Source organism: Lygodium microphyllum, chromosome 30, assembly GCF_053477565.2.
Source record: "Lygodium microphyllum isolate KBCC chromosome 30, Lygodium_microphyllum_v1.1.10, whole genome shotgun sequence".
Classification (NCBI taxonomy): domain Eukaryota; kingdom Viridiplantae; phylum Streptophyta; class Polypodiopsida; order Schizaeales; family Lygodiaceae; genus Lygodium; species Lygodium microphyllum.
In genome coordinates, this window is record NC_141164.1 from 44,857,345 (window position 1) to 44,884,215 (window position 26,871).

Consider the following 26,871-nt stretch of genomic DNA (forward strand, 5'->3'; position numbering starts at 1 on the left):
TTCTCCGACATCCCACTGCCTAGAGGACTCTGTTTCACTCCCTCCATAGAGCATCTTCATCCACAGGCACTGCTGCCTGATCAGCCAAGACAGAGAAATTATCTCCAAGCTTTGCTCACCTCAGTTCCGATTCTAGAGACATGGCCACTTTGAGGCTCACTCGATTGTATCAGCATTCAGCATGATTTAGTGTTCGTTATTCTTCATTCTTCTATGTTTCTTAGTTTCCTTTGTCACAATGTTTGCCATACACTTTGTGTTTCTCCTTGCAAACCCTACTGTTTCTCAGCAGTGGGGATGGTAGCTTCTTTCCATTCCACATCTCATTCCATGTGACTATGTAGTTACAAGTGGCGGCAATTCCTTGCTATTCCCCATCCCCATCCCATCATATGTAACTTGTGAGTATGAAGGCAAGCTTTGTTCAAGAGAATTTCCCCCAGCTCATTTTTGAGATGAATCGTGAAAGTACTTCTTAGGTTACCATGGATACAGAAGACATGACATAGTACAGGTATTGTGAGACCAATGAGTCAAGACAACCCATGTGGATGCTAGACTAGTTGATGAACACCCATAGGGTGAGGGGACCTAGGGCAACCACTAGTTTTTGTAGACCTATAGATATGGATATCCTTGACAGTAAGATACATCTATTAACCTTATGTGTGGTGTTTAATTTGGCTCATCTTTAGTTAGGTGGTTCTACCTCTTTCAGTCTCCTAAGTCATCTAGTCCAGCAGCTGTTTCTTCTTCAATGTGCTCATGTGATGAACCTACAATATATTCTCTGATTCTGTTGTAGTATAATGAGTTTTACGGGATCTCATATGGTTGCGACCAGTTTAGGGCTTGGAGCTTCAGCCGTGGGTTGTTGCCTTGATTGATTTCCTTTTAGAGGTTGATGGATCTAGTTGGGAGTGCCTGGAAGCATTAGATGCTTCTTGTAGCATTTAACTTAACAACTACAATGAACATTATAATTGCCTATGAAATGTTCAAGAGTATGATTATTGTGTGATGGTTTGACCAATATTTTCAACGTCTTGCATGACAAGGCAACACATGTGGGTTTTAATTTCATTTTGCTTATCATTTTCTATCTAAGTTTAGGCCTGTTTTTGTACGCTTATGTAATAAATGAATGTTTCTAATTTTTTGGATTGACTTTATTAACCTCTTGATAATGCTGTTTACTGTTGAAGCAACTCTACTCTTGAAGTTGAGGATGATAAGATCATCGAGCACATGGATATTCAGCTGTCACCGAAAAGAAATCCAAATCGTGTTTATGGTTCACATTCAGTGGAAGTTCGTGAGAAGATAAGGCGCGCGCTTAAAGTAAGTCAACCTTTGTGTTGTAACAGTTCATAATGTTGAACATAGTGGTTTTAGGATAATTTCTATTTGACTTGGACTTAGGAATATGATTTTTAAATAAAAAAGCATTACTATACTGTAGGATACAAATTTTTAATAAGAAAGCATTACTTTACTGTCTTTGTAGGCACTTGATGCTCGAACAGGGTCCGTGACTAGAAGAATGAGGAGAATACATAGTGACCCAGTTCTACGCGCAAGAAGAATAGCTGCTATCAAGGCTAGTCACTACTGATTATCTCTTGAAGAAGCTTCATATTCTTAATGCAATTTTGTTCAAATAGGTGATTGCCGCAGATCTGATTTACTGAAATTCCATGACATTTATGTATTCTTATTTGCCGGCATGTAGTTGGTGTTGTCAAATTAGTGGTGTCCTACACTGCTGGCTTTGAATACCTGTATCCTATTTGTAGATAGCTTGTTAAACCAAATTCTCGAGAGTACTTACACATGCTCCTTTATTTTTCTGTGTTTGTGCTACTGTTTAACTGCCTTGTAACCTGTGAGTCTGCCTGGTTTGCTGCCAAAACACAACTCTATCCTGTGATAACCCACTTCAAGGTGATAAAGCATGGTTTAATTAAACACCAGTTTGGCTGCTTGTAGAACTGGTGATTGCCATCTGTGATTTTTTATTTTAGCTTCATACTCGAGCAGGCAAAGTGCTGTAATGCTCACACAGAGAGCACCTGGTGCTTTAGGGTCCAAACATTTCACGTGAATGTTATCCCAGGAAAAATTGAAACCAAAGTGACTTCTTCAAGCAATGACATCAGGAAGGAGAGCTCCACGTAGGTTGGCAAGCAGCACGAGAGACCTCTCTATATGAAGCCTCATATTCTCGATTCTTCATTTTGTACAATGGAATGCTAGATGGCTAATTTTCTTCATTTCAACAATGGCAAGGTATTGCTGTATTTGAATATTTGATGAATTTTGGAGGTCCTAGCTACCATTGGATTCTTTTGGCAATTTGAAACAGCTCTTCAGGAAGATCCTACTTGGGAATGCATCTGCATGAATTTCCAGCCCATTTTCCAGGAGTTTTTAGCCCATTTTCACCGTGTGTAGAACATTTATGCCTATTTTTCTGTTTGAAGGCAAGCCATAAGAACTTTAATTTTTAAAGGTGCAACCTGTGAAAGGATGCACACAAACTATGCCATTGCTTTTCTATACACATGTTTTATTAGATTGCAGAATATGATGGTATTAATTGGTTCAAAGTTCAAGCTTTGGGACTCGTTGCATTTTCTTAGACTTCAATTCAACAAGTCCTACCTTACTAACTCATACTTGCAGAAAGCCAAACGTACGGAAGCTGCAAGAAAGCATATGAGTGAAAAACTACGTTTATTTTTCCAAAATCCAGAGAATCGGTATCGCCATGGTCTCCGATTAAAAGGTAGCCATCTGCCTACTCTTTTGAAGCATGTGTTGTATTTAAAATTAGGTGCTTTGTAATACAGATGGCCTAACCTCAAAAGTTTTCAGCTGTTGCCTGAGTGTGATTCTGGACTAATCTTATCTATTCAAACAGTGACCTGTAGACATTAGTTTGTTTAGCCCATCCAGTTGACCATGTTAATGGTCCTTTTCCTGTAACATTGTGAGCATAATTTATCCTCTTAAAACTAAACCACTTAATGATGGTCTTTTCTGTGAGATGATGTGATGCTAAATTCAAATATGTGTTTTTCCAAGATTTGTTCAAAGTTGATGAAAAGTTCTTCTAGATTTATTGTTGGAAGAGTTCAAAATGAGGAGTTACTAATACTCAGCCAACCTGACCTTAAGGTCATCCCAGTCAGTGATTTTGAAATTTTGGAACTCATGGTTGAGATTTATGCGATGGGTCCTATCCCGAGCTGCATAGTGGTTAGTCAAGTGTTCCCACCGCTTTGAAGTTAGGTCAACGTGCCGTGGCTGTGAGTGAAATTCAAGTAATAGACCTTGCATTAGCTCGACGATAGTGGAGGTATTTCTAGCCTTCCATGAGCAGACAATCTTTGGTGGAATAAGGAGTGGGTCTAGTTGGGGTTCTAGCACCTGGACAAGGTTCCAACTCCATGGGACCGTAGATACCCGCATTGTAGTACAGTTGATGTGGATCAACCCTCAACTTCCAAAGAGTGTAGTAATGGAACAAATGCTTTTGTTGTGTTGGCAGATTTTTTGGATGAGGATGTTCTTCTTGTCCTAGCAAATAAAGCCGTAGAGAGGCTTGGTTTCTTTTTGTTCATCATGAAGTTGGCTAGTTGGAATGTTTGGGGTATTTGTTCGCATATCAAACAACATGCTATGTGGCATATGTTGCACTATTAACATTTGGGATGCTTTGTGCGTGATAGAGCATAAGAGTCATAAAGAAGCGGGGAGAACCCTGCATTGTCATGGCTTCAAGCTCTTCTATGTTGGTGTTCCGACAATAACCCATTCGGGTGTGTTGCTCATTGTTTAGAAGAAATTTCAGCTAGTTGTGAATTAAGAGAGATGTGTTAGGCAGATTCATAGTTGTTGAAATCATTTATGATGGGGAAGTGCTATGGCTGGTGGGCATGTATACTCCCAATGTTTTTGGTCGTCATGAGTTATGGCAACAATTGTGAGTGTCTTTTCTCTCGGAAGACGCGGACTTAACATGGGTGATTTTAATATGTGTGTCGATCCATCTCAGTCAACTTCTCGACATGGACTAATGGATGGGCCTAAATGCCAGGTTTGGAATGTCTTTGCATTAGTAGTGTTGAAACAGGATCCATGGTCTTGGTTATCTCCCCTTGACTAGGGTTTCACCTTCCATTCAACGCAGCACTTGGAAACCAAGATCTGCTTGGATCCACTCTATGTTATGCATGATAATTCTTTCTTGCCAGAGGTTTTGGAAATCTAGGTTTTGCAAGGCTATGTTCTCTCTGATCACTTCTCCTTGGTGCTCCAGATGCATAAGCACCTTGTCTATCCCTTTTGATGCCTTTTAAGCAAGCTGCCTTTGCACTTTAATTCCTCTTACCTCCCGCATGAGATATTTGATGGCTATATGCAACAATTACTACATCGGTTTCATTGGATCATCCGTCTCAAGGGGTAGCATCTCTTGACCTATTGATATGCAATGTGTAGATGGTTGCTAGGCAATATGTAATACATCATCCTACCCTTTGCAAGTAAAGGTTGCAAGTCGCCAAGCAACTCCTAACTTTGGCAGATTCTCTTTTGATGCACTCACCACAAGATTCCCTTTACTTTCTATCTTTGCAAGATTGATGTAGCTTGTTGGTACTTTTCAAAAGAGATCCTATTAGTAGGTTAAACTTGTTATGTTATGTGAGGGATTGTTGGGTGATAACTATTAGTGATATAAATTTTATCGGGGTTTGTATGCTTCCTTTGCTGGGGAAAATGTGGTCCACTTGAGCAATTCTAAAGGTGAAATGGTTAGAGAACCTCAAGCATTGTACATATGTGAAGAACTATTTTATGGACTTGCTTGGAATGCAATCCTATGTTTATGATACAGCCATGGTGGCCCATGCCAATCTCAAGATTTGTGCAAGCCCTAGACAATATTGGCCTTAGTGACCAGTCAATGGTGGTCCTTAATCATAAGATGGTACGCCTAATTAGTTGAAGCCTTTTCCAAATGGAGTTGACCTATAAGGTCCCAATCATGATAGGGACGATCAGAAATGAGGGCACAGAAAGACTCTTTGGGCTGTAATGTCGTCAGAATGTGGTTCCACAAGTCCCTATAACCTGGAGGGATGTGAAAAAGCCTCTTGGATGTGCGGAAAGACATCAGCCCTCTCCGGTTCACCAGAGTGGCATCAAAAACTGAAGATAAGCCTAGCCGTACCACAGGATTAAATTTAGGACGAGCCTCTTGCTTCCCATTCCACAAAATCAGCCTGGACATTGCCAACAATTTCATTTGAAAAGAGTTAGTGGCAAAATCATGCTTTGGTAATCTTTGTGTGTGTGTGTAATGAGTAGTTGTATTATATCAAATCATGCTTTGGTAATCTTTGTGTGTGTGTGTAATGAGTAGTTGTATCATATCAAATCACATGAGGAATGCAAAAGTCACAGCAAAGAAACAGAAGAAATTGCCATATGCCAAGGAACCAAGTCCTTCCTAGGAAGAAGGCCAGCATGTGGAATGAGATCTAATTGTCAATGTAGATCCTTGAGCCTAGCAATATGTCCCTTACATACTCCCTTTTGGAGGCTATATTTATAGTTTGGAGGTACCGCCCTAACTTTCTCTCTCCTCTATGTGGTGTGTTTGCATTCAACAGTGGTTGCCCAATTTTCTCTCTCCTCAGGTACCTGCATTTTTAGAATTTCTCTCTCTTGTACTACCGTCTACATCAAATCCAACCTTCCGTGGCTGAGTTTGTTGGTGTTCAACACATAGAGGCTACCTTAGTGCATTTTGAGATCCATTCGGAGTACGACACTCTTCAGCTCATAACTTTTGCCTTGATCCCAGAGATATGAGAGTTTGAGGTTCAGTATTCACTACATAGTGTGTTTGTTGTATGAGCATTGTGTATTTGATATTCATTTAGTTTATTATTGATTGTGTTCACTGTCTTTGAGTTTACCCTAACCCTAACTATGTTTTGTGTTTATCGATTTGTGCTTTGTCGAACAATTGGTTTTGTGTTTTTTGCATTTAGAACATTTCTTCATAGGAAGATGTGGGTGTACTTTCTTCGTGATGAGGCTCAAGCTTTTGTTAAGTTTAAAGAATAGCTAAAACTTGTTGAGAATGAAACAAGGCAAAGTGTGAAGAAGTCTAGAACAGATGGTGGTGGTGAATTCAACTCAAAGGAGTTTCAAGACCTTAAGTGTCAATTGACAACGCCTCATACACGTTAGTAGAATGGTGTTGTCGAAAGCCGAAATTGCACCATTGTGGAAATGCAAGGTGCATGCTTAAGGGTAGGGATTGTCTAACTAGTTTTGGGTAGAAGTTATTAATATTGCAATCTATATTCTCAATCGGAGTCATATAAAGGCTCTTAAGAGAAAAGCTGCTCATTAGGCCTATTCTGGTAAGAAACTATGTGTCTCAAAGTGTAGAACTTTTGGATGTGAATGTTATGCACTTGTTCCAAAGGATAAGAGAAACAAGTTAAAATCAAAAAGCACAAAATATATCTTTTTGGATTATAGTGGTGAGCAAAAGTCTTAGAAATTGTATGACCAAGAGTCAAAGAAGATTATAGTGAGCTGTGATGTGGTGTTCAATGAGTAGCCACATACAATGAAGGAGAAGAATGTAAGTTATTCAACTTTATCATCTAGGGAAGTAGTCCACTATGAATTTGTCCCAAGAGCTATCCCTATTCTCAAGGAGGAAGCATCATCTTCGAATGATGAGGAAAAAGTTCACCAACCTGCAATCATGTCACCGGAAAAGCCATTGCTGCGATGGGTGAAGTAACTCTATGATCGCAACAATCCTATGCCTAGCATTGTTGAGGAAAAGGCAAATGAACCAAGGAGGTCTTTGAGAATAGAGGAGTAAAAAAAGGCTTCTACTCATATAGTCAATATAGCCTTGATGGTTGAGATTCTGAGAGAAGTAAAGGAGCCAACAGACATGGAAGATCCAGCATGGAGAGAAACTATGCAAGCTAAGTATAATGGCATAATGAAGAATGATAGTTGGGAGCTAGTGGATTGGCCAGAAAAGAGAAAGATTATTGGCACTGAGTTTGGAAGGTAAAGTACAAGGTTGATGGAAGCGTAGAAAAATATAAAGCTAGATTTATTGCACAAGGTTTTTCACAGGTTGAAGGATTTGATTTTCAACAATCATTTACTCCAACTACTAGAATGACCACTATTTGCATGGTACTTGTAGTGGCCACTCATAAGGACTGGCTAGTGTATCAAATGGATGTTAAATCAACGTTCTTGAATGGAGACCTGAAGGAGGAGGTGTACGTGGCTTAGCCACCGGGACTTAATAAAACCATATTGATGGGGGTGCACCAAAGGAGGTAGGTGTTTATGAAGACAATTCACCAATACCTTCACAAAGATCTTATATATAGTGCCCATCAAGGAAATCGGTCTCCAATGCGTAAGTTTGGAAGGGGAGGGAACTTTAGGAATCAACTTAATCACCCCTTCTTTCCTCGATAAAGGCATGTTGCTAGAATCCCAAACCTATAAACACATGGTTGCTAGTAGTTTTGCCAAAGTAAAAATCTCTTGGAAGGCCAATAGTAAGGGGTCCTTCACTACCTCCCAATAGGTAGTGAAAAAGGCCTTAGAGAGGCCATCCTCTCTCGGGCATTTTTATCCGTCCTATGTATGGAAAGCCTCCTCTAGTTTCTTCTCTGTGAAGGGGGCTAGGAGGGAACATCCCATCTCCTTTGTGACGAGGGATGAGATGTGATCCCAGACTTGCTTTCTACATCGCTGTCCTCTAGCTCAGGCTGTCTCTTGCTGGAAAAGGTGTCTGTAGTAGTCGGTGGCAATCTCCATCACCTCGTCTGGGCGGGAATGAGTCCTCCCATACTGATCCCGAAGGCTGCGTATCTGCTCTCCTAAGGTGCGGGGTTGGTGCACCTGGAAAAACTCCCTACACATTGTGTCCCCCTTTCGGACGCCCAGAAGGCTGCTGAGGTGTGGAATGAGAACTCCGAGCGTCTATCCTCTAGACTGGTGATGGTTGCTCGCGTGCGCACCTCCTATGCGTGGAGGGTGGGATCCCTTGGTGCCTCCTGTACTGATCTCTGCGTGGCTGCAAGGTCTTGTTGGAGTGCCCTCTCCTTCCAGCTTTGCTACCTGGCCTATAGGGCTGCCTTCTGGCAGATATTGCTTGACTCGGCTAGGACCTCTACCACCTCCTCTGTGATCCGGTCCCTCCTGCCCCACTCCCTGGTCCAGATCTGCTCAATCTGTCTCTTCACCTCCTCCCTCCTATAGATCGAGCCAGGGATCCGACATGGTCGTGTGTCTAGGGCTGATGTTGGGGGATCAAGTGTGAGGAGAACCATGTAGTGATCGGGGACAATGTGGTGCCCGCCAACTGCCCTACCTGGCCTCCACGAGAGCATTCACACTCTCCCACATAGAACCTGTCCAACCGCTCCAGCAGGACTCCACCTAGCTGCATGTATCCCCAAGAGAAGTCTAGCGACCTCTCCCTCCTGTGGAAGGCAGGGTCTCTCCAAGCATCGCGTGCTCCTACTACCAGTAGAAAGACCTCCCATGCCTCCTGCTCCTCCCCAGCCATGCCCTGGTAGTTTCCGCCTCTGCCCTATTGGTTCTCTAGAGCCTCCAGGTTATTGAAGTCTCCAACAATCTAGGAGTCCACCTCTGGGAGTCATGCTGCGATCTCTACCTAGAGCCTGCTACGTGCCCTAACCTCAGCAGGGGCATAGACATTGAGGACTCCAAGGCACAAGTCCCCAATATCCAATTTGATCCATAGAACCCTCCCTGCCACTATCATCCTGTGGTCTCGTTCACAAGCTGTGAGACTCGGGCCAATAGAGGTGCATATGCCTCCAGTCTTGTTGTGGGCACCGATGGCGTGCTCCCAGTAAGTGTGTGAACTGCTCGAGAGAACCTTTCCTAGGGCCTAGGCAGGAGTGAGCTTGTGCTTCTATAGAAGTAAGATGTTGATCCGTTCGACAAGGGCAGGCTGCAGCTCCTGCCGAACAATCAACTTCTTGGAACCATGTGCTCCACTTTAGTGGAGGGTATTCACATTCCAGGATGCAAGATGTAAACTCATGGGAAAACCTATGACTGACCGAGCAGGCATCTGTTCAGTGTGGAAGCTGTTGATGAAGAGGAAGAACTATGGGACATGCGAATATGCTTTGCCGCAGGCCTGGACGGCGAACTCCAGTCCCCCATGGTGGCCCTCGGATGGGACCATGGGGGTGATAGATGCTCCAAGTGGTCCAATGCATCTATCAGCCACGCCGAGAGTCATGACTTTGTACATTGGTAGAAATGGGCCGCCTGTGGGAGGGGCCACTCGATCACATCCATCGGAGCTCTCCACTGTGGAGGGGCTCGAAAGGTAACGCTCAAGTGCGGGACCTCGGCACTAGCCCACCAGTTAATGTCCATCATGCAACCTGGCCACTAGTGTGCAAACAGTGCTAGTCTTCCTTCTCCCATCCACTGGGAGATGTGGTCCGCTACTTGACTCTTCACCTCCTCCTCTATCTATGTTGTCCTCTAGTCCCTTGAGTGAGAGGACTCAAGGAAAAAGGCGTAGTTTGGTCCATCCGGTGGTGCTAATAGATGGACCTTGCCACTCCTTGACTTGAGTACCACGAAGATCCCCACCTCCAGAGGTAGTAGGAACTCTCCGTGCTCCTCAACTCTCAGGTAGGACCACGGGCCACTGTGGAAGAACTCCTGTGGTAACAACTGTGCTTGTCTCGGGAAAGTGTGACAGACGGCAAGGATAGATGAGCTGGTGGTGTGAGGAGGGGGAGGGCGAGATTGTTGGTGAGGGGAGGATGTAGGCGTGTGGCGCTCATCAACTCCTGTGGGAAGAGGGCGGGTGGGCCAGGGGGGGGATCACTTGTACCAGGTGCAGATCAGGGGGAGTGCTCGGCAAGGGAGGTGGTGGGGAGGAAGAAGATCGAGGGATGGTGGGGTGGTCAGAGGTACGTGGTGGGTGTGGAGGGGGGGTTGGTGGTCCTGGAAGGGAGGGGCTGTGGGCTAGGGTTAGTGGGGGATCCATGGGAGGAGGGGAGGTGGGTGTGGGGGTTGTGGGATCTTAGGTGAGGTAGCCTGTGGCGCGGGTGGTGGATGTGGGGGATTGAGGTCCTGCCGGGTGGGGCAGGTGGGGGGGCAGCCGGGTGCTTTGTCGGGGGGGCATCGCTCGCCCTCCTGCTTCCTACTGCCGTGGCTATGTCTGAGGAGCTAACAATGGCGCCTCCTGCGGTCTCCCTCTTTGTCGTCTCTAGACCCATGTAAAACCATCAAGCCTATTGGCGGAGCCGCCTTGGCTCCGAAACGCATGCAATCTACTGCGTGATGCCCAAAGTCGTGGTAGCACAAGCACTGCCATGGTTGCCCAGTCACAATGACCTACTGCCTAAAGGAGTGACCTCCTGCCTCAATCTCTAGGAACTTTGGTATACTCTTTGTGTTTTTCACGGCCACTCGTACCTTTGGGACTCCTGCAACTATCATTGCATCCATGAAGGATGCAGGAAGAACTGTGCGGAAGAGTCGTCCAAAGTTCTCCACTAACTGGCGGTACTCTACCGCCAGTCCGAGGAAAAGTAAAGTGACTGGATGTCTGAGAAACCTGTTATGGAGCGCAAATGTCTCCATTGTGAAGCCACTGTATCAGGGAACCATGTAAATGACCCCCTTCGTGGAGGCATAGGGGAGCTCTCCACTAACTCACAAGTTGCGTCCGCAGAGTTGAGTCGAACCATGAAGATCCCTTGGCCCATGAGGACTGCCTCCGTGATTTGCATTGTGCCAATGTGCAGTGTAGAGTGGAGCCAATCCTGAAGCTTGGCCCTCGATGGGGAGTGTCCAACGACCTAACCAAAGATCGTTGTTTCTTTCAACTCCAGCTCTGTGGCATGGACGGCTAAGAGCTGTTCCTCAGAGAGGATGATGCGCAAGGTGTTTAACTGGGGGCACTCGCAGAATGCACCGGCGTCTGACTAGAGGTTTTCATTGTGCGTTCTTGCTGAGAACCTACCTATCGCATTGCTTTGCTACGGGTGTGGGGGAAAGTTGCTGCAGAGGAGAGGAGCAACTGGAAGGGGGGGGAGTACGGGTGGTGGATTTGCCAAACAGGGCCGTGTGCTGCAGGGCGGAGGCGACAGGGGTAGCGCAGGGGGTCCTTTAAAGCCTCCTTTAATATCTCAGCTTTGTAATCAGCATAGCCATGGCATCTTGGTTCTTTAAGCATCTTCCTTCATTCATCAAAGGTCCACCCTTGGCGGGGCAAGCGCGCCACTGAGCCGCAGGCGGGGGGGAAGGCAGGTCGGGTACAGCTGGCTGCAGACAGGGGGCGCAGGCGCGGGGGACGGGCAGGGCAGTTGCCAGGCAGGCGGGGGTGCAGGTGGGGGGGCGACAGGACAGGCGACAGATGGCGAGGACAGGGGCGATGGCCACAGGGCAGGGGAGCAGGCCGCAGGCGCGGGGGGGGGGGGGGGGCGGCTCTGGCATTGGCGACAGAGAGGGAACAGGCCGGTGGGCGCGATTGACCAGGCGATGGTGGCGTGGTGAAACAGTCGGGGCAGGGGTAGCTCATGCAACGCGACGGGCAGAGCTTTTGAGTTCAGTAATGTGCCATGGTTAATGATGGGATCATACTTTTCTAGTAATTGTATTCCTTTTAGTTCATTTTTCACTTGTGTACTTTTCCAGTAATTAATACAATTACCCCTTATGTGTGTGTGTGTGAGAGAGAGAGAGAGAGAGAGAGAGAGAGAGAGAGAGAGAGAGCTATTACGAAAAAAAAAAAAAAGAGAGAGAGAGCTAATTTCCCCACAGGTGTAGTGTTTCACTGCAGTCAATGTGGAGAGAAGGGCCACCGCAAACATTATTGCCCAAATGTACCTAGGAAAAAGCAAGGTACCAGGGTGTACAGATGTGGCCTATGTGGGCAGCTGGGGCATAAAAGGACAAGCTGTAGAAGCATCTTGAAGAGCTCCTTGCAGAGTGCCTCCAGGAAGAAGCTTGGTTACAGATGTGGATTTTGCAAGGCTGTTGGCCACAATGTCAGAAGTTGCCCCCAAAGGATTAAAAGAGACAATTGCTTGGATAAAGGCAGGTAGAACCAGTCTCTATCAATACCCGACACTAGTGTGCTTCTGTCTTTTTATAATTCTTATATGCCTTATGCATGAGTAGTTTACAAAGTAACCTCTCATGTGGTTGAGGCTTTTAAAGTTCATGCTTCAAAGAAACATTGGAGATCTAGGGTCTTCCAGTTGCCCCAATGAAGTTGGGGAAATTCAAAAGACCTTGGCAATATGCAAGTGTAAAGAGCAGGATACAACTCTTATGGATTTGTTATGAAATCTTTGCTGAAATAAGACACTCTACTAGCTGCATCAGGAGTTGTGTTTGCGTAGTTTTGATCTTTGGTGTTGTTGCGATGTTGGAATTCTCAGAAAAGACAAATACAAAGGCTCCTTGCTCTTTTAACTCTGTTTTAGAGTACTTGTTTATTATAGAGTGAGTCATGTTATTGTAGTCCACTGTTTATTATCGAGTGAGTCATATTATTGTAGCCCAGTGTTGCTGTCCAACTTTGAACTATACAAACTGCAATAGTACTGTTAGTTAGCTGGTCTTCTTGTGGTCATTCAGGATATTTACACAGTCATGCATGGTGCATGTTGATCTAGGCAGGCTCCCCTCTTACTGCATTGTCTATCAGGGCATATGCTTTAGGGATACTTGCAAGATCTTAGGAGTCCTAAATGACAATTACTACATTACCCATAAGGACACATGCTCTAGGGATACTTAACAAGATGTCAAAAGTTCCAGATGACAAATTGCATCACGATAGCTGAACAAGGTAGAATGTGCAGCTGGCTTTGTGTTTCGTACAAAATCAACACGAATACTTTCGTGGCATGCAATGAGGAAGACTTTGTTTGGGTTCCTAGAAGTAGTATGTTTTCATGGTGAGCTGAAGCAAAGAACGTATTGATGTTCTTGGAGACCTAATGATCATGTTTCTGTAGTGAAGCTAATCATGCTTCATTGCTTTGTTAGCTTTGGCTAGGCCTATTTTGAAAAGGAATGACCTTGCCGATTGTTCCATTTGGGTTTTTTGCAATCCTCATGACTACAGAGAGTACTCAAGGAGCAACTGTGATGATACTGGTCGTGTTTTTATCAACGTTGCTGCATATGATGTGCCTATAAGGGAAAAAGAAGAACGAGCTAGAAAGTCTAAAAGAAAACTACAAAGTAGACACGTGGTGTTCGTTGGGTTGAAATACATGACTGCCATACGCTATCTACAGTGGAGAGCCGACTCAATTCTCTTTGAAGAACTCTGATGAACAAGCTCCCAACAAGGAAAAGGCTTGCCAAGACTGGCAAAACTCCACCATGGTGCGGCTTGTGTAGCAAGGCTGAGAAGTCAGTCAATCGATTTGTTTTGGGAGTGCATCGAAGTTAGGAAGCTATGGTCTCATGTGATTAGTTGGGCAAAGGAGACTGGAGGCATTGACATCAAAGGAGCACTGTTTTGAGACTTTGGCTATTTGCAGGAAGCAAAGGCACTCCTTTGGAATGTGATAAGGGCGGTCGGCTAAGGCGCATCTGGTCTCATAGAAACAACAAGATCTTTGGCACAAACAATCTTTAGATACTCTACTTTGGATGGATTTTAAACAAATACATTTTGATAGTGTTGAGAGGTCTAGGTAAGAGATCCTCTGTTTACATCTCTTTTTAGAACTTTAGCGAAGCTAACTGACTCTAGGGTTAGTTAAGAAGTATCTCCCCCTTTCTTTGGAAGGTCGATGATGCAAATGTGTTCTCTTAATACAACTTGCATTATTTATAGAAAAAAGATTATATTTTGGAGGCACCATTTGAGAAACCAAATCATGCCTTCACTTCAAGGCACTTCTTGAGGTCTGTATTTTGCTATATCATGTCTAGATCTTAGAGTTCCTACAAAGAAGTGTCTCCCCCTTTCTTTGGAAGGGTCGATGATGTAAATGTGTTCTCTTAATACAATTTGCATTATTTATAGAAAAAATATTATATTTTGGAGGCACCATTTGAGAAACCAAATCATGCCTTCACTTCAAGGCACTTCTTGAGGTCTGTACTTTGCTATATTATGTCTAGATCTTAGAGTTCCTACATCATTGATTTATAAGTGTGAGGCTTTGTGGAAGGAGATGTAAGCCACTAGCCACATGCAAATTTCCACAAGTTTGAAGGAGAGCCAATGTCATGGTTATAGTCAAAGTTGCAACAGTGGTGAGAGAAGTAGGCCTTTTGATGACATTGTCTTGCTTATGTGGGCCAACTAGAATGGTGGGGATGCAAATCTCAAGGCAATAGAGATATATCTAGAAGATGTTTGGTATATGAGAGAGAGAGAGAGAGAGCGATTCCTTCCTCCAGGGTTTACTTTCCATTCCGCACAGTATGCATCTACACGGTCGCGGTTGGACCGAATGTACATCATGTAGGATGATGATTTTCTTCCTGAGATGCTGGAAATGAAAGTCTTGCAGCAATATGCCTTGTCGGACCATTTCCCTCTCCAGCTTGAGATACTGGCACAACCCATTGCACCTTTTATGCAGTTGCTGGATAGACTCCCTTTACGTTTCAACTCGTCTTATTTGAAGCATTCAATCTTTCAGGGCTATATGCAGCAATTGATTGAGAGATTTTTATTGGACTTTGCCTCTGAGGGCACAGTTTCTTTTGAACGACTGCTCTCTAATGTGCAACGGGTTGCTCGCCAATATGGGATACATCATGCCTCTCTTTGTCGGCAGCGTCGACATGCAGCGGAAAGCTTACTGGCTTTGGTTCGTTCGCTACTGGTGGATACCCCAGATGACGAATTTTTGTTGTCACTGGCGCAGCGTTTCGCTGATCTTATTAAAGAATTTCAGTTGAAATTCTATTAGCAGGCCAAATTGCACAATTTGACTGACAATTTGCAAGATAGTGCTTGTCAGACTCATAAGTTCTTTCATGCCTTGCATGCTTCTCCTGCTCGAGAAAATATGACCAGACTCCAGGATTGAGAAGGTCGCATGGTCACTGATCCGCACACCATTGTCAATATGTGCAGGAATTATTTTCTGGATCTTTTTGATTCTTCTCCATCGCCTTTTGACCAGGTTACGTATGCACGTTCAGTCTTCTATGATCTGGTCCGCCATCAGGTTCCACTTGATATGCAAGCTACTTTGGAGGCAGATATTTGTGAGGACGAGGTTATGGATGTTTTGTTACATCTGCCTAAGGATAAAAGCCCTGGCTGGGATGGTCTCACCAATGAATTCTTTGAGAGCTCGGCTACCCAATTGGTGAATCCATTGGCAGCTATGTTTCAGTAGGTTTGGGAAACAGGGGTCATGCCTTCCTCATGGAAAGAAGGCCTTATCAAACTGCTTCCAAAGGTTCCTTTGCCGTCAATGTTGCAACAATGGAGACCAATTTCATTGATGGGCTCGATGTATAAAATCTTTTCCAAAGTGCTAGCGAATCGGCTCCACAAGCACCTTCCAGCTATTGTGCATCCTCTTCAATATGGTTTCATTAAGGGCCGCAACATTCTACATAATATCTTAAATGTGCAAATGGCCATTGACTATGCAAGGCACTCTAGTCAGGAAGTGGTATTGATTCAATTGGATCTGGAAAAGGCCTTTGACTATTTAGACTGGTCTTTCATTGCTGAACTTATGTCTGCTATGGGTTTTGGTACTTGGATGTCTCGATTGATCTACACCATTAGTGTTGCGGCTTCTTCGCGTGTTATGCTCAATGGTGGGTTTACAGAGCCATTTGTCCTTGCACGCTCGGTGAGACAGGGTTGCCCTTTGAGTCCTCTCTTCTTTGCCCTAGCGACCCACCCGGTTCTTTCAATGTTATCTTCAATGGCAGCTTCTGATCAGCTAGCCAGATTGTCTCTTCCTTTGGGACAGCACTTCATTAGCCAATCTTTGGCTGATGATAGCTTTATGATTTTGCGTGCAGACAAGGACAACATTCGCAAGGCATTAGATGTTTGGACACTCTTTGGTCATGCTTCGGATCTTCGCATCAATGCCTTCAAATCAGCCATTCTCAGCTGCACGGAGTCGGGTTTACAGTCATTGGGCTGGCAGGGTTAGGTGGTTCCTCGTGGCTCCATTGTTAGGCATCTTGGGTACCCATTGGGTGTTGATGTTCGGCCAAAGCAACTACTGGGGTGGATTTCACAGAAACTGGCAGCTAAGTTTATGTATTGGAAGTCGCAAGCGTGGCCCTTCCATGTCCGTCTCAAAGTGGCACAGACAATTATGCTGCCAATGCTCATATATTTCTTGCCATTGTTGCTGTGGACTCCTACTACTTTGAAGGCTCTCACTCGCCCTATTCGTTTCATGTTATGGAAGAAGAATTCATTGCACGCAGGTATTTCGTGGATTTCGTGGTCACATACATGTACCCCCAAACGTCCGGGTGGTGGAGCTATTTTGGATGCTGAAACTCATATGCTGGCTCTTCGTTGGTCTCTTTTTCGCGCTATGTGCGTGGATTATCACCCGTGGACCATTATAGCTCGTTATTTTCTTGAGGACAGCGGGCTTCGGCATGGCAATACACGAATTCGGGGCTCCTGGTGGCATGTCCTTAATGCAGACTCTCGGTTTTCCAGCCCCTCCTCTTCTTTGTTACTGCATTTGGTCGGCTCCTGGAAAGTGGTGCTCCAAAAGGCGCGTTGGCATCCAGCAGAGGACCGCTTGCATACTAACTCCTTTCAACTGGAATTGTTGGCAGTCTCGAGATTACTTTCATGGGAAGACAAACATGAGCTCAAACCAAAATTTAACCGCATGGCCCATTTGGGTGTGACTTCAGTTGCGGATGCCATCCTTGCCAGTCGTAATGTCTTCGCATCGTTTCGTACGGCCAGGAGACTTTTCAGAATCCGGCATGGATACCATGACTTATGGGAGCAGCTTTTGTTGGTGCTTCAAGGTAGGCAACCCTTTCCTGCCCTTGCTGTGGATCGTCCTTGGCAGGACTGGGACCTTGCAGGCCGGTTCAGTCTGGAAAAGGCCTCTACTAATCAGGTGTATCATCTTCTGATTAAAGATCATCAATGGCTGGGTGTCAAAGCTAATACTGTATGGGGATTGCGGAAATCTCAGTCATGGTGGAAGGCAACTGTCATGGAGGGCTGGTTGAATAAGACACCTTTCAAATGTAAGGTCTTTCTTTGGCGGGTGATGATTGGTGGTCTTCCTCTTGTCTCGGCCCTTTCCAAGCGTCGAATCTCGAATGGCAATTGTTTCTTCTGTACCACTACTGTGGAATCGGCCCGACATTGATTTATTTCTTGCCCACTCGCCAAGAAGATCTGGTCGCTCTTGTCACAGGTTTGGCGTACAGTGGTGGGGTCCTCTCTAACCCCTTTCGATTGGGTTTTTGTGCGGCCAAAATACCCCACACCGCCACAGTTGCATATAAAGATCTTGTTTCACTTTTTCAGATACTGGGGATGCTGGCACAATTGGACCACTCGGAATGCCTTTCTTTTTGATTCGGCCTCTAATGTACTGAGACACATTGCCCGGCTTAAAGGCCTCTTGCATTGGCAGATAGATCTCATTCGGCACTCGGACTTGCTCCCTCGGGAGGACTTGCTTCCCTGGCATATGGCAATTTCCTCTAGGTCTTTGCCATGACTTGTGTAACTTTTTTGTGACTTAGTACTGGGATCTTACACACGTTGGCTTAGAGCCCTTGTGTATCTTGTAATCATGTAAACTTGTACCTTTTTTTCGTAATTAATACAATTACCTTTTACGAAAAAAAAAGAACGCAATTCCTTGTCGGCGCTCCTGTTTCCCCTAACCAACGGACGTTTGAATCTGTCTCGCGTACTGCGTGCCCTGCAAATAGATTCAGATCTCTTGTTAAAGTGGTGATACAACATGGCTGGTCTGGACATGGCCTTTATTGACCAAACGGTGGCAGCCCTTGGTCCGGATTCTGAAACAGAGGAACCAGAGGATATGGTTCCTTGCACAGAGGAGATGCCACCTGGTCCTTACTTCCAGCCTGTGGGCAAACGCTCCAAGCATACTTCAGAAGATACAATGGATCATCAGGAACATTCTTATGCTCAGGTTGCTTCTGATTCTGTGGATTCTCAGGATGTTGACTAGGAGCATTTGTTGGAGTTTGCCAACACTCTGCTTGGTGATTATGTTCAACATAATCATGAAGCGTTTTTTGACTCTGAAACTGAAGATGTTGTGGAAACCACTGTGGATCCTAAAAATGTTTTGTGCTCATTCTTAGTGTTTTATGAACGTGCTGTTATACTCTTCTTCACTGGTAGGATCCCAGTGCTTTCCTATATTCGCCAGTGGCTGCAAAGTCTACTACAAGGGGAGTGTGTTGAAGAGATTTTGGTTGATCCCCGAGGCTTTTATGAGGTGCTGTTGAAATTCGAGAAGCATCGTGTTGATCTGCTGACTAAACTGCCATTGTTCTTTGATCGCCGTTTGGTCCATGTTGTGCCATGGCGCCCAATGGCAGATTTTCAACGCTTGCTTCAATGTGAATGCCCACTGTGGGTTGAAGTGGAAAACTGTCCGGCTGTCTATTGGCCACTGTTAAAGGATGCCATGGCCATTGTGGGCACTATTTTGGTTCCCCTGAGCCTAAGAGCCACGAATCATAACCGTTTGTGTATGTTACGGGACACTGCTCGAAAAAGGTCTGCTTGGTTACGTCTTAATAAACTCTGGCATGCATCCTTTGTACTTTCGTTTGAAATGGGGTAACTTTGCAGGGCATTGTTTTTCGTATGGAAAATTGGGGTATTTTATGGCCAAATGTCCAGTGAAGCAACCGACTTCAGATGCTGAGCATGTTTTGCCTCCCATGGAAGATATGGTGCTTGATGCTCTGTCGCAGGATGCAACCCAGCCACCTAAAGTTTTGGATAAAGGCAAACAACATGTTTCGGGTTTGGATTCCCGTGACAATGACTGGGTAGATGTACGTGCCAAAAAAGGTAAAAGGTTTGATGCTGGCATGGCGGATACTGTGCCTAATGCTTCACAAGATTCCTTGCGTACTTATATGCACAGGAAAGACATGTTGTCTTCAGAGCACACTACTCATGCTATGGTTTCTTCTGCTCCTCACAATTAACCCACTAGGAAAGTATATACAGATGGTCCGAAGGGCCCACCTGCTAAGTTGGCTTTTGATGCTAGAGGTAATGTGATTACCCCATGGGATCGTCGTTATCCCTGTTCCATCCCCAAGACAGTGGATACACCGTCTATCTCTAAATCTGGCCGCCGTCGGAACTCTTTTGCTGTGTCAGCTGATTTTTTGGATGAGGGAGTCCTTGACATTCTAGCAGAAAAGGTTAAATCGAGGCAAGCTTTGCCTCGTCTCTGATTTTCTTTTTTGAATACACATGAAGATAGCCATGTGGAATGTGCGAGGCATTTGTTCTCGCAATAAGTAACATGCCATGTGGAGTTTATTGCATGAGAATCAGTGGGATGTCTTGTGTGTTGTTAAGCACAAGAGTCATGGTGAAGCAGGAAAAGTTGTGGATTACCATGGGTTTCGCTTGTTTTATGCAGGGACACATGCCATGCATTATTCTGGTGTGCTCATGATTGTACATGAGAAATATCAACCTGTTCTTATTAAAAATGATGTACATGGTCGTTTTGTGGTGATTGAAGTTTTATTTGAAGGAGAGATCTTATGGTTACTTGGGCTCTATGCTCCAAATGAACCTTTATCCCGCCGGGATCTTTGGAATACTTTGCAGACCTCCTTGTCACTTGGCAGACGGGGTTTTTTGTTGGGGGATTTTCATATGTGTGTTGATCCTTCACAGTCCACATCAGAGCATTCCGTGATGGATGCTCCGAAAAGCCGTGTGTGGAATGCGTTTGCTCTTGCTGTACTTAAGCAAGATCTCTGGTCATGGCTACACCCTTCTTCTACAGGGTTTACTTTTCATTCTACGCAGTATACAACTACATGGTCGCGGTTGGACTGCATGTACATCATGCAAGATGATGCTTTTCTTCCTGAGATGCTGGAAATGAAAGTGTTGCAGCAATATGCCTTGTCGGACCATTTTTCTCTATAGCTTGAGATGCTTGTACAACCCATTGTACCTTTTAAGCAATTTTTGGATAGACTCCCTTTGCATTTCAACTCGTCTTATTTGAAGCATTCAATATTTCAGGGTTATATGCAACAATTGATTAATGGATTTTTATTGGACTTCTCTGAGGGCAATGCTTCTTTTGAACAATTGCTCTCTAATGTGTAGCGGGTTGTTCGGCAGTATGGGATCCATCATGCCTCTCTTTGTCGGCGGCGTTGACAAGCAGCGGAGGAATTACTAGCTTCGGTTCGTTCTCTACTGGTGGAGACTCCAGATGATGTATTTCTGCTGCCATTGGCTATGCGTTTGGCTGATCTTATTAAAGTGTTTCTGTTGAAATCTTATCAGCAGGCCAAATTGCAAAATTTGACTGAGAATTTGCAAGATAGTGCTTATCAGACTCATAAGTTCTTTCGAGCTCTCCATGCATCTCCTGCTCGAGAGAATATGACTAGACTCCAGGATGCAGAAGGTCAAATGGTCATTGATCCTCAGACTATTGTGAATATGTGTAGGAATTATTTTCTAGACCTTCTTGGTTCTACTCCTTCACCTTTTGACCAAATTACTCATGCCTGCTCAGTTTTCTATGATTTGTTCAGCAATCAGGCTCCACATGACATGCAAACTACTTTGAGACAGATATTCGTGAGGTGGAGGTTATGGATGTTTTGTTACACTTGCCCAAGGATAAAAGTCCCAGTTGGGATGGTCTCACCAATGAATTCTTTGAGGTTTTTGCTACCCGACTGGTGAAACCATTGACGGCTATGTTTCAGCAGGTTTGGGAAACGGGGTTCATGCCTTCCTCATGGAAAGGACTTATCAAACTGCTTCCAAAAGTTCCTTCGCCGTCTATGTTGAAACATTGGTGACCAATTTCTTTGATGGGTTCTATGTATAAAATCTTTTCCAAAGTGATGGCGAATCGGCTCCATAAGCATCTTCCTGCCATTGTGCATCCTATTCAATATGGTTTCATTAAGGGCCGAAACATTCTGCATAATGTCTTAAATGTGCAAATGGCTATTGACTATGCAAGACACTCTAATCAGGAGGTGGTATTGATTCAATTGGACCTGGAAAAGGCTTTTGATTATTTAGACTGGTCTTTCATTGCAGAACTTATGTCTACTATGGGCTTTGGTACTCGGATGTCTCATTTGATCTACACCATTAGTGTTGCGGCTTCTTCGCGAGTTATGCTGAATCGTGGTGTTACCGATCCATTTATCCTTGCACACTCTATGAGAAAGGGTTGCCCTTTGAGTCCTCTCTTTTTTGCCATTGTGACTCATCCGGTTCTTTGATGTTATCTCATATGGCAGCTTCTACTTAGTTGGCTGGATTGTCTCTTCCTTTTGGACAGCACTTCATTAGTCAATCCTTGGCTGATGACAGCTTTATGATTTTGCGTGCGGACAAGGATAATCTTCGCAAAGCATTAGATGTTTGGACTCTCTTTGGTCATGCTTCTGGTCTTCATATCAATGCTTTGAAATCAGCCATTCTCAGTTGCACGGAGTCAGATTTGTAGTCATTGGACTGGCAGGGAATGGTTGTTCCCTGTGGTTCCATTGTCAGGCATCTTGAGTACCCTTTGGGTGTTGATGTTCGGCCAAAGCAACTACTAGAGTGGATTTCACAGAAACTGGCAGCTAAGTTTCTGTATTGGAAGTCACAGGCTTGGCCCTTCCATGTTCGCCTAAAAGTGGCTCAGACAATTATGTTGCCAATGCTCACATATTTCTTGCCATTGCTGCCTTGGACTACTACTACATTGAATGCTCTTACTCAGTACATTCGTTTCATGTTATGGAAGGACTCCTTGCATGCAGGCATTTCATGGATTTCTTGGTCGCATGGATGTACCCCCAAACGCATGGGTGGTGGGGCTATTTTGGATGCCGAAACTCATATGCTGGCACTCCGTTGGTCTCTTTTTCGTGCCACGTGCTTGGATCATCACCCGTGGGTCTTTATAGCCCGTTATTTTCTTGAGGATCACGGGCTTGTGCACTGTAATACCCAAATTCGGAGCTCTTGGTGGCATGTTCTTAATGCGGACTCTCGGTTTTCTAGTCCTTCATTATCCCTGGTTGCTCATTTGGTATGTTCCTGGAAATTGGTTCTCCAGAAGGCTCAGTGGCATCCAGCGGAGGACCGCTTAGCTACTAACTCTTTTCAACTGGAATTGTTGGCAGCCTCGCGATTACTTTCTTGGAAAGGCAAACATAAGCTCAGACCAAAATTTAACCGCATGGCACGCTTGGGCTTGACTTCAGTTGCAGATGCCACCCTTGCCAGTCGCAATGTGTTGATATTGTTTCGTACAACCAGGAGGCTTTTTAGGATCCCTCGTGGATATTGTGATTTATGCGGACAGCTTTTGATGGCGCTCCAAAGCAGACAACCCTTTCCTGCCCTTGCTTTGGATCGTCCCTGGTAGGATTGGGACCTTGCAGGCTGGCTGAATTTGGAAAAGGCCTCAGCTAACCAGGTGTATCATCTTCTGATTAAAGATCATCAATGGCTAGTTACTAAAGCTAATACTGTATGGGGATTGCATAAATCTCAGCCATGGTGAAAGGTAACTGTGATGGAGGGTTGGTTGAACAAGACATCTTTCAAATGCAAGGTCTTTCTTTGGAGGGTGATGATTGGTGGTCTTCCTCTTGCTTCAGCTCTTTCCAAGCGTCGAATCTCCAACGGCAATTGTTTCTTTTGCACCACTAGTGTGGAATCGGCCCGTTATCGATTTATTTCTTGCCTTGAGAGTGAGTATGGTTCTATGCACTCTTAGGGTATTCCTGGCAATATAAACTTGAAATCACTTGTAGCCTACTCTCAATACCTCTCATTGCCCAGCTTGCACCCTAGACACTTGTACACCTCCATTGCCTTGAGCTTGAGTATTGTCTATCTAGCAGTTGTGTTATCTACTTGATTTTTTGAGTTTGAGCATTGGCATAGAGAGATGCAAATTTTGCTACCCATGGCCTGCTATCCACTTCTATACTTGAGGTACCATCGAAGGATATAGATAATAGTAGCATACTATCAATGATAGTTTCGGGTCACTTTAGCATATCTGTGCTAGATAGACGCATGCAAGGCATCATGGGATGATCTTGATCCTCTTCTTCCCTTAGTAACCGACCATATTAATTCAACCACTTTGCCATTCTAGCTGATGTATTACATTCCTAGTTTTCATTTCCTAGCTATATGTTTCTTTTTAGTTGTGTTCTTTGATCTATGACACATGATAATTCCTTGAGTTTCAAGCGTATCTATTTTTGTCCCATGAGTAACATTTGATTTCGCACTTGTAGATATTAGTACACAACTCTCTCTCTCTCTCTCTCTCTCTCTCTCTCTCTCTCTCTCTCTTTTTCGTAACGGATGTTATATTTATAAGGTACTAAACGACAAAAGAGTTACAAAAAGTCATGGCAAAGACGCAGAGGAAATTGCCATATGCTTGGGAAGTAAGTCCTCCCGAGGGAGTAAGTCAGAGTGCCAAATGAGATCTATCTGCCAATGCAAGAGACCTTTAAGCCTAGCAATATGTCCCTGAACATTAGAGGCTGAATCAAAAAGAAAAGCATTCCGAATGGTCCAATTGTGCCAACAGCCCCAGTATCTAAGAAAGTGAAACAAGATCTTCATATGTGACTGTGCCGGTGTGAGGTATTTGGGCCGCACAAAAACCCAATCAAAGGGGCCTAGCGAGAAACCAACCGCTGCTCGCCAAACCGCTGACAAGAGTGACCAGATTTTCTTTTCCACGGTATTAGAGTATAATAAAACCTAGCCTAACCCATGATAGGAGTATATAATAAAAAAAGAATTTGAGTCATACATATGTGTTCTAGATGCACGGTTACTATTGGAGGTCAATCTCCTTCTTCTTCTCCTCTTCCTTGTGCTAGTATTGTGAGATGGCAACAAAATCCTCCACTCCTCTTCTCTTATGTTATTGGTGGGTAGTAGCAACACAACCTCTTTCTTTTCTTCTCTTACTTTCTTTCTTTTTCTCCAAGGCAAACACAAAAAATAAAAATCATAGAGCAATTAGCTTTTCCTCCAAGGTAGACCCGAAATTAGGTGCCCTATTTCTCCTTCTTTTCTCTCCCAAAAGAAGGAATTTCTTGAGGCGCAGCAAGCAAGTCCACAAGGTAGAAGCTAGGACTACTCTAGATGCTATCGGTGAGTATTTTTCTCCATTCATGGGATCAAATGACCTTAAAGTCTCAAAAGATAATAGTTCAAATGTATTAATTTCTAAGGATTGAGATGTACTAATTTGTGAGGGATTGTTGAATGATAAGCAAGCTGTAAGAGTCCAACAAGCGCTACAAATTGTGGAAGTGACGAGGTCAATAGAAGACATGCATGAGGTGTAGATGCTACCAAGAGAGATAAGGGAGTTTTGGACAACTACTTGCAAAGTATTCAACTAGAATACCTTGAGAAGGTTGAATTTATTGATTTTTGCTAAAAATGCTAAGATCTATTGCTTCCTACAATTCCAAGATAGTCTGTAGTTGATGCTTATGAGTTGTAGTACCTATGCAACTGTAAAGTGTTAAGGGTGATTAAATGATAGTGAAAAGCATGCCAAAATCTACTAAAGAATTGCAAAACATGAAGAGAGTAAGATTATGCAATGCATCTGTGAATACTAGTCCCTACAACAACTGAAATGCAACTAAGTGCAAGATTAAGCATTGACAGCGCTTATAAAGCAACATAGATGCATCTTTCATACCAATGCTTATTAGTCGTGAAAACCATGGACTTTATGCACATTTTGTGATGTGGATAGCAAGCATAACCAAATGTTAGTCAAGAAATAGCATCCAAATGAATAGAATATCTACAGACACTCTACATTATATTGTAATTCATGTTTTCATCTTACACAAAGGAAAACTCAAAGTAAATCTAATATGCTTTGATCCTTTCTTTACTCAGCACTTTTATTCTCTACTCTTATCTATTCCTTCAAATTGATTCCTACAAATTTGACCTTCTTAATATACCCATATGAGTGATTCAAAATGGCTATGCCAACTCAAAGGGAGAGCAACACATCACTCTATCGCCTTTAAGCAACCATGGTTCCTATTCCCACACATTGGTGAGAATATGATCACTAAGAGAGTTAAACCTATCTTGATCCTACAACAGAATCAAAATGTTGGTGCACTAAGCTTTAACCATGATGGGACTAGAGAACACTTATTCCTTCAAGCACTCTATTCTTCAATAGTTCAAGCTAGTTCTCACCTTAGTGGTTTGTATTGCTTGCTTCGAACCGATCAGTGTACTTTCTACTCTATTCAAGCTTTGGAGGCATAAAATAATGGTTCAATGAACATAGTATGGTAGAGACACCATTTTCCTTTTTTAACTCTATATAACTACCAAGAGGTAATAAAGGAACGACCTTAGGATCATCTTGGATAACCTTATCAATTTCTTTAGCCACCTTCTCTACGAGGAAATAGGAAGAGGAAGAAGAAAAAGAGGAGTAAGAAGAGGAGAAGAGATGCTTCTCTGAACCACACACACACACACACACACACACACACATATACACACACATGCGCATGCACAAGCACATGTGCGCGCGTGCGCTGTTGTCCGAGGGTTGTGAAAGTCCCTCGCCGCAGGGACGCTTTACGAGATGGAAGTGTCAGAGTGCAGCAGTGCGGAAGCGTAGGACTGAGAGAGAGAGAACACAGAGAGAGAAGAGAGAGAAAGAGACAGTGGAAGATGAAGATCTGCTGTAGAAAGTGTGCTGTATACAAAGATATGCAGATATATACACGGGCACAGTGCGCTGGACTGCGTGTCTCCACCTCGACGATGCAACCTGCTGTTCACCTCGAAGTCCGCTGCAGTCTGCACTGTCTCCTGTCTGAAATCTGCGAACAGAGACGGAATCTGTGCGTGCCACCAGTCTGTAATCTGCGAGCAGAAAAGTGTGTGAGACTGCTGAAAAACTCGGCTATAAATAGCCAGGATCTGGGCGAAAAAAACAGGCAGGTCGGCTGGACTGCAGTCAGTTGGACTGCCACGTGGCAGTCCGACTGGACTGTGCAGTCCTGGACAGGCTATGATCTCTAACACCCCCTCTCAGAGCCTGGGCGGGGCAGAAGCCTGAGGGATCTGGAATGTCTCCGAAGTAGAGCCTGGGGAAGTGCCTTCGTAAACAAATCTGCAAGATTGTCCTCCGTCTTGTAGTACTCCACAGTGATGGTCTCATCCAGAAGCTTCTCTCTGATGAAGTGGTACTGGATCTCTATGTGCTTCGTCCGGGCATGAAAAACAGGATTCCGTGCCAAGGCAATGCAACTCTCATTGTCACATTGCAGCAAAGTAGGACGAGTCTCGGGACAGCCAAGCTCCTCCAATAATCTCCGAAGCCACACAGCCTCACATGTGGTGGAAGACGCGGCCCGATACTCCGCCTCAGTAGACGAAAGGGCTACCATGGGCTGCTTCTTGCTACTCCATGAGATAACACCTGCACCCAAGGTAAAACAGTAACCTGTAGTAGACCGCCTGTGGTCCACATCACCGGCCCAATCCGA

At 44.4% G+C, this 26,871-nt stretch overlaps 1 protein-coding gene across 4 annotated transcripts in view; it reads left to right on the forward strand.

Moving 5' to 3' along the window:
• Positions 1–26,871, forward strand: part of LOC148009801 (zinc knuckle (CCHC-type) family protein) — a 61,495-nt gene that overhangs the window by 14,025 nt on the left and 20,599 nt on the right. For 2 of the 4 annotated variants that reach the window (XR_015689672.1, XM_087672581.1), the window contains exons 5-8: positions 1,206–1,341; positions 1,508–1,600; positions 2,686–2,788; positions 11,896–12,175. Coding sequence is in view for 3 of the 4 variants with exons in the window: in XM_087672581.1 (XP_087528707.1) it covers positions 1,206–1,341; positions 1,508–1,600; positions 2,686–2,788; positions 11,896–12,175 (612 nt within the window). In the remaining variant the exon portion in view is untranslated. The other 2 variants (XM_087672582.1, XM_087672583.1) reach the window with 2 other exon arrangements.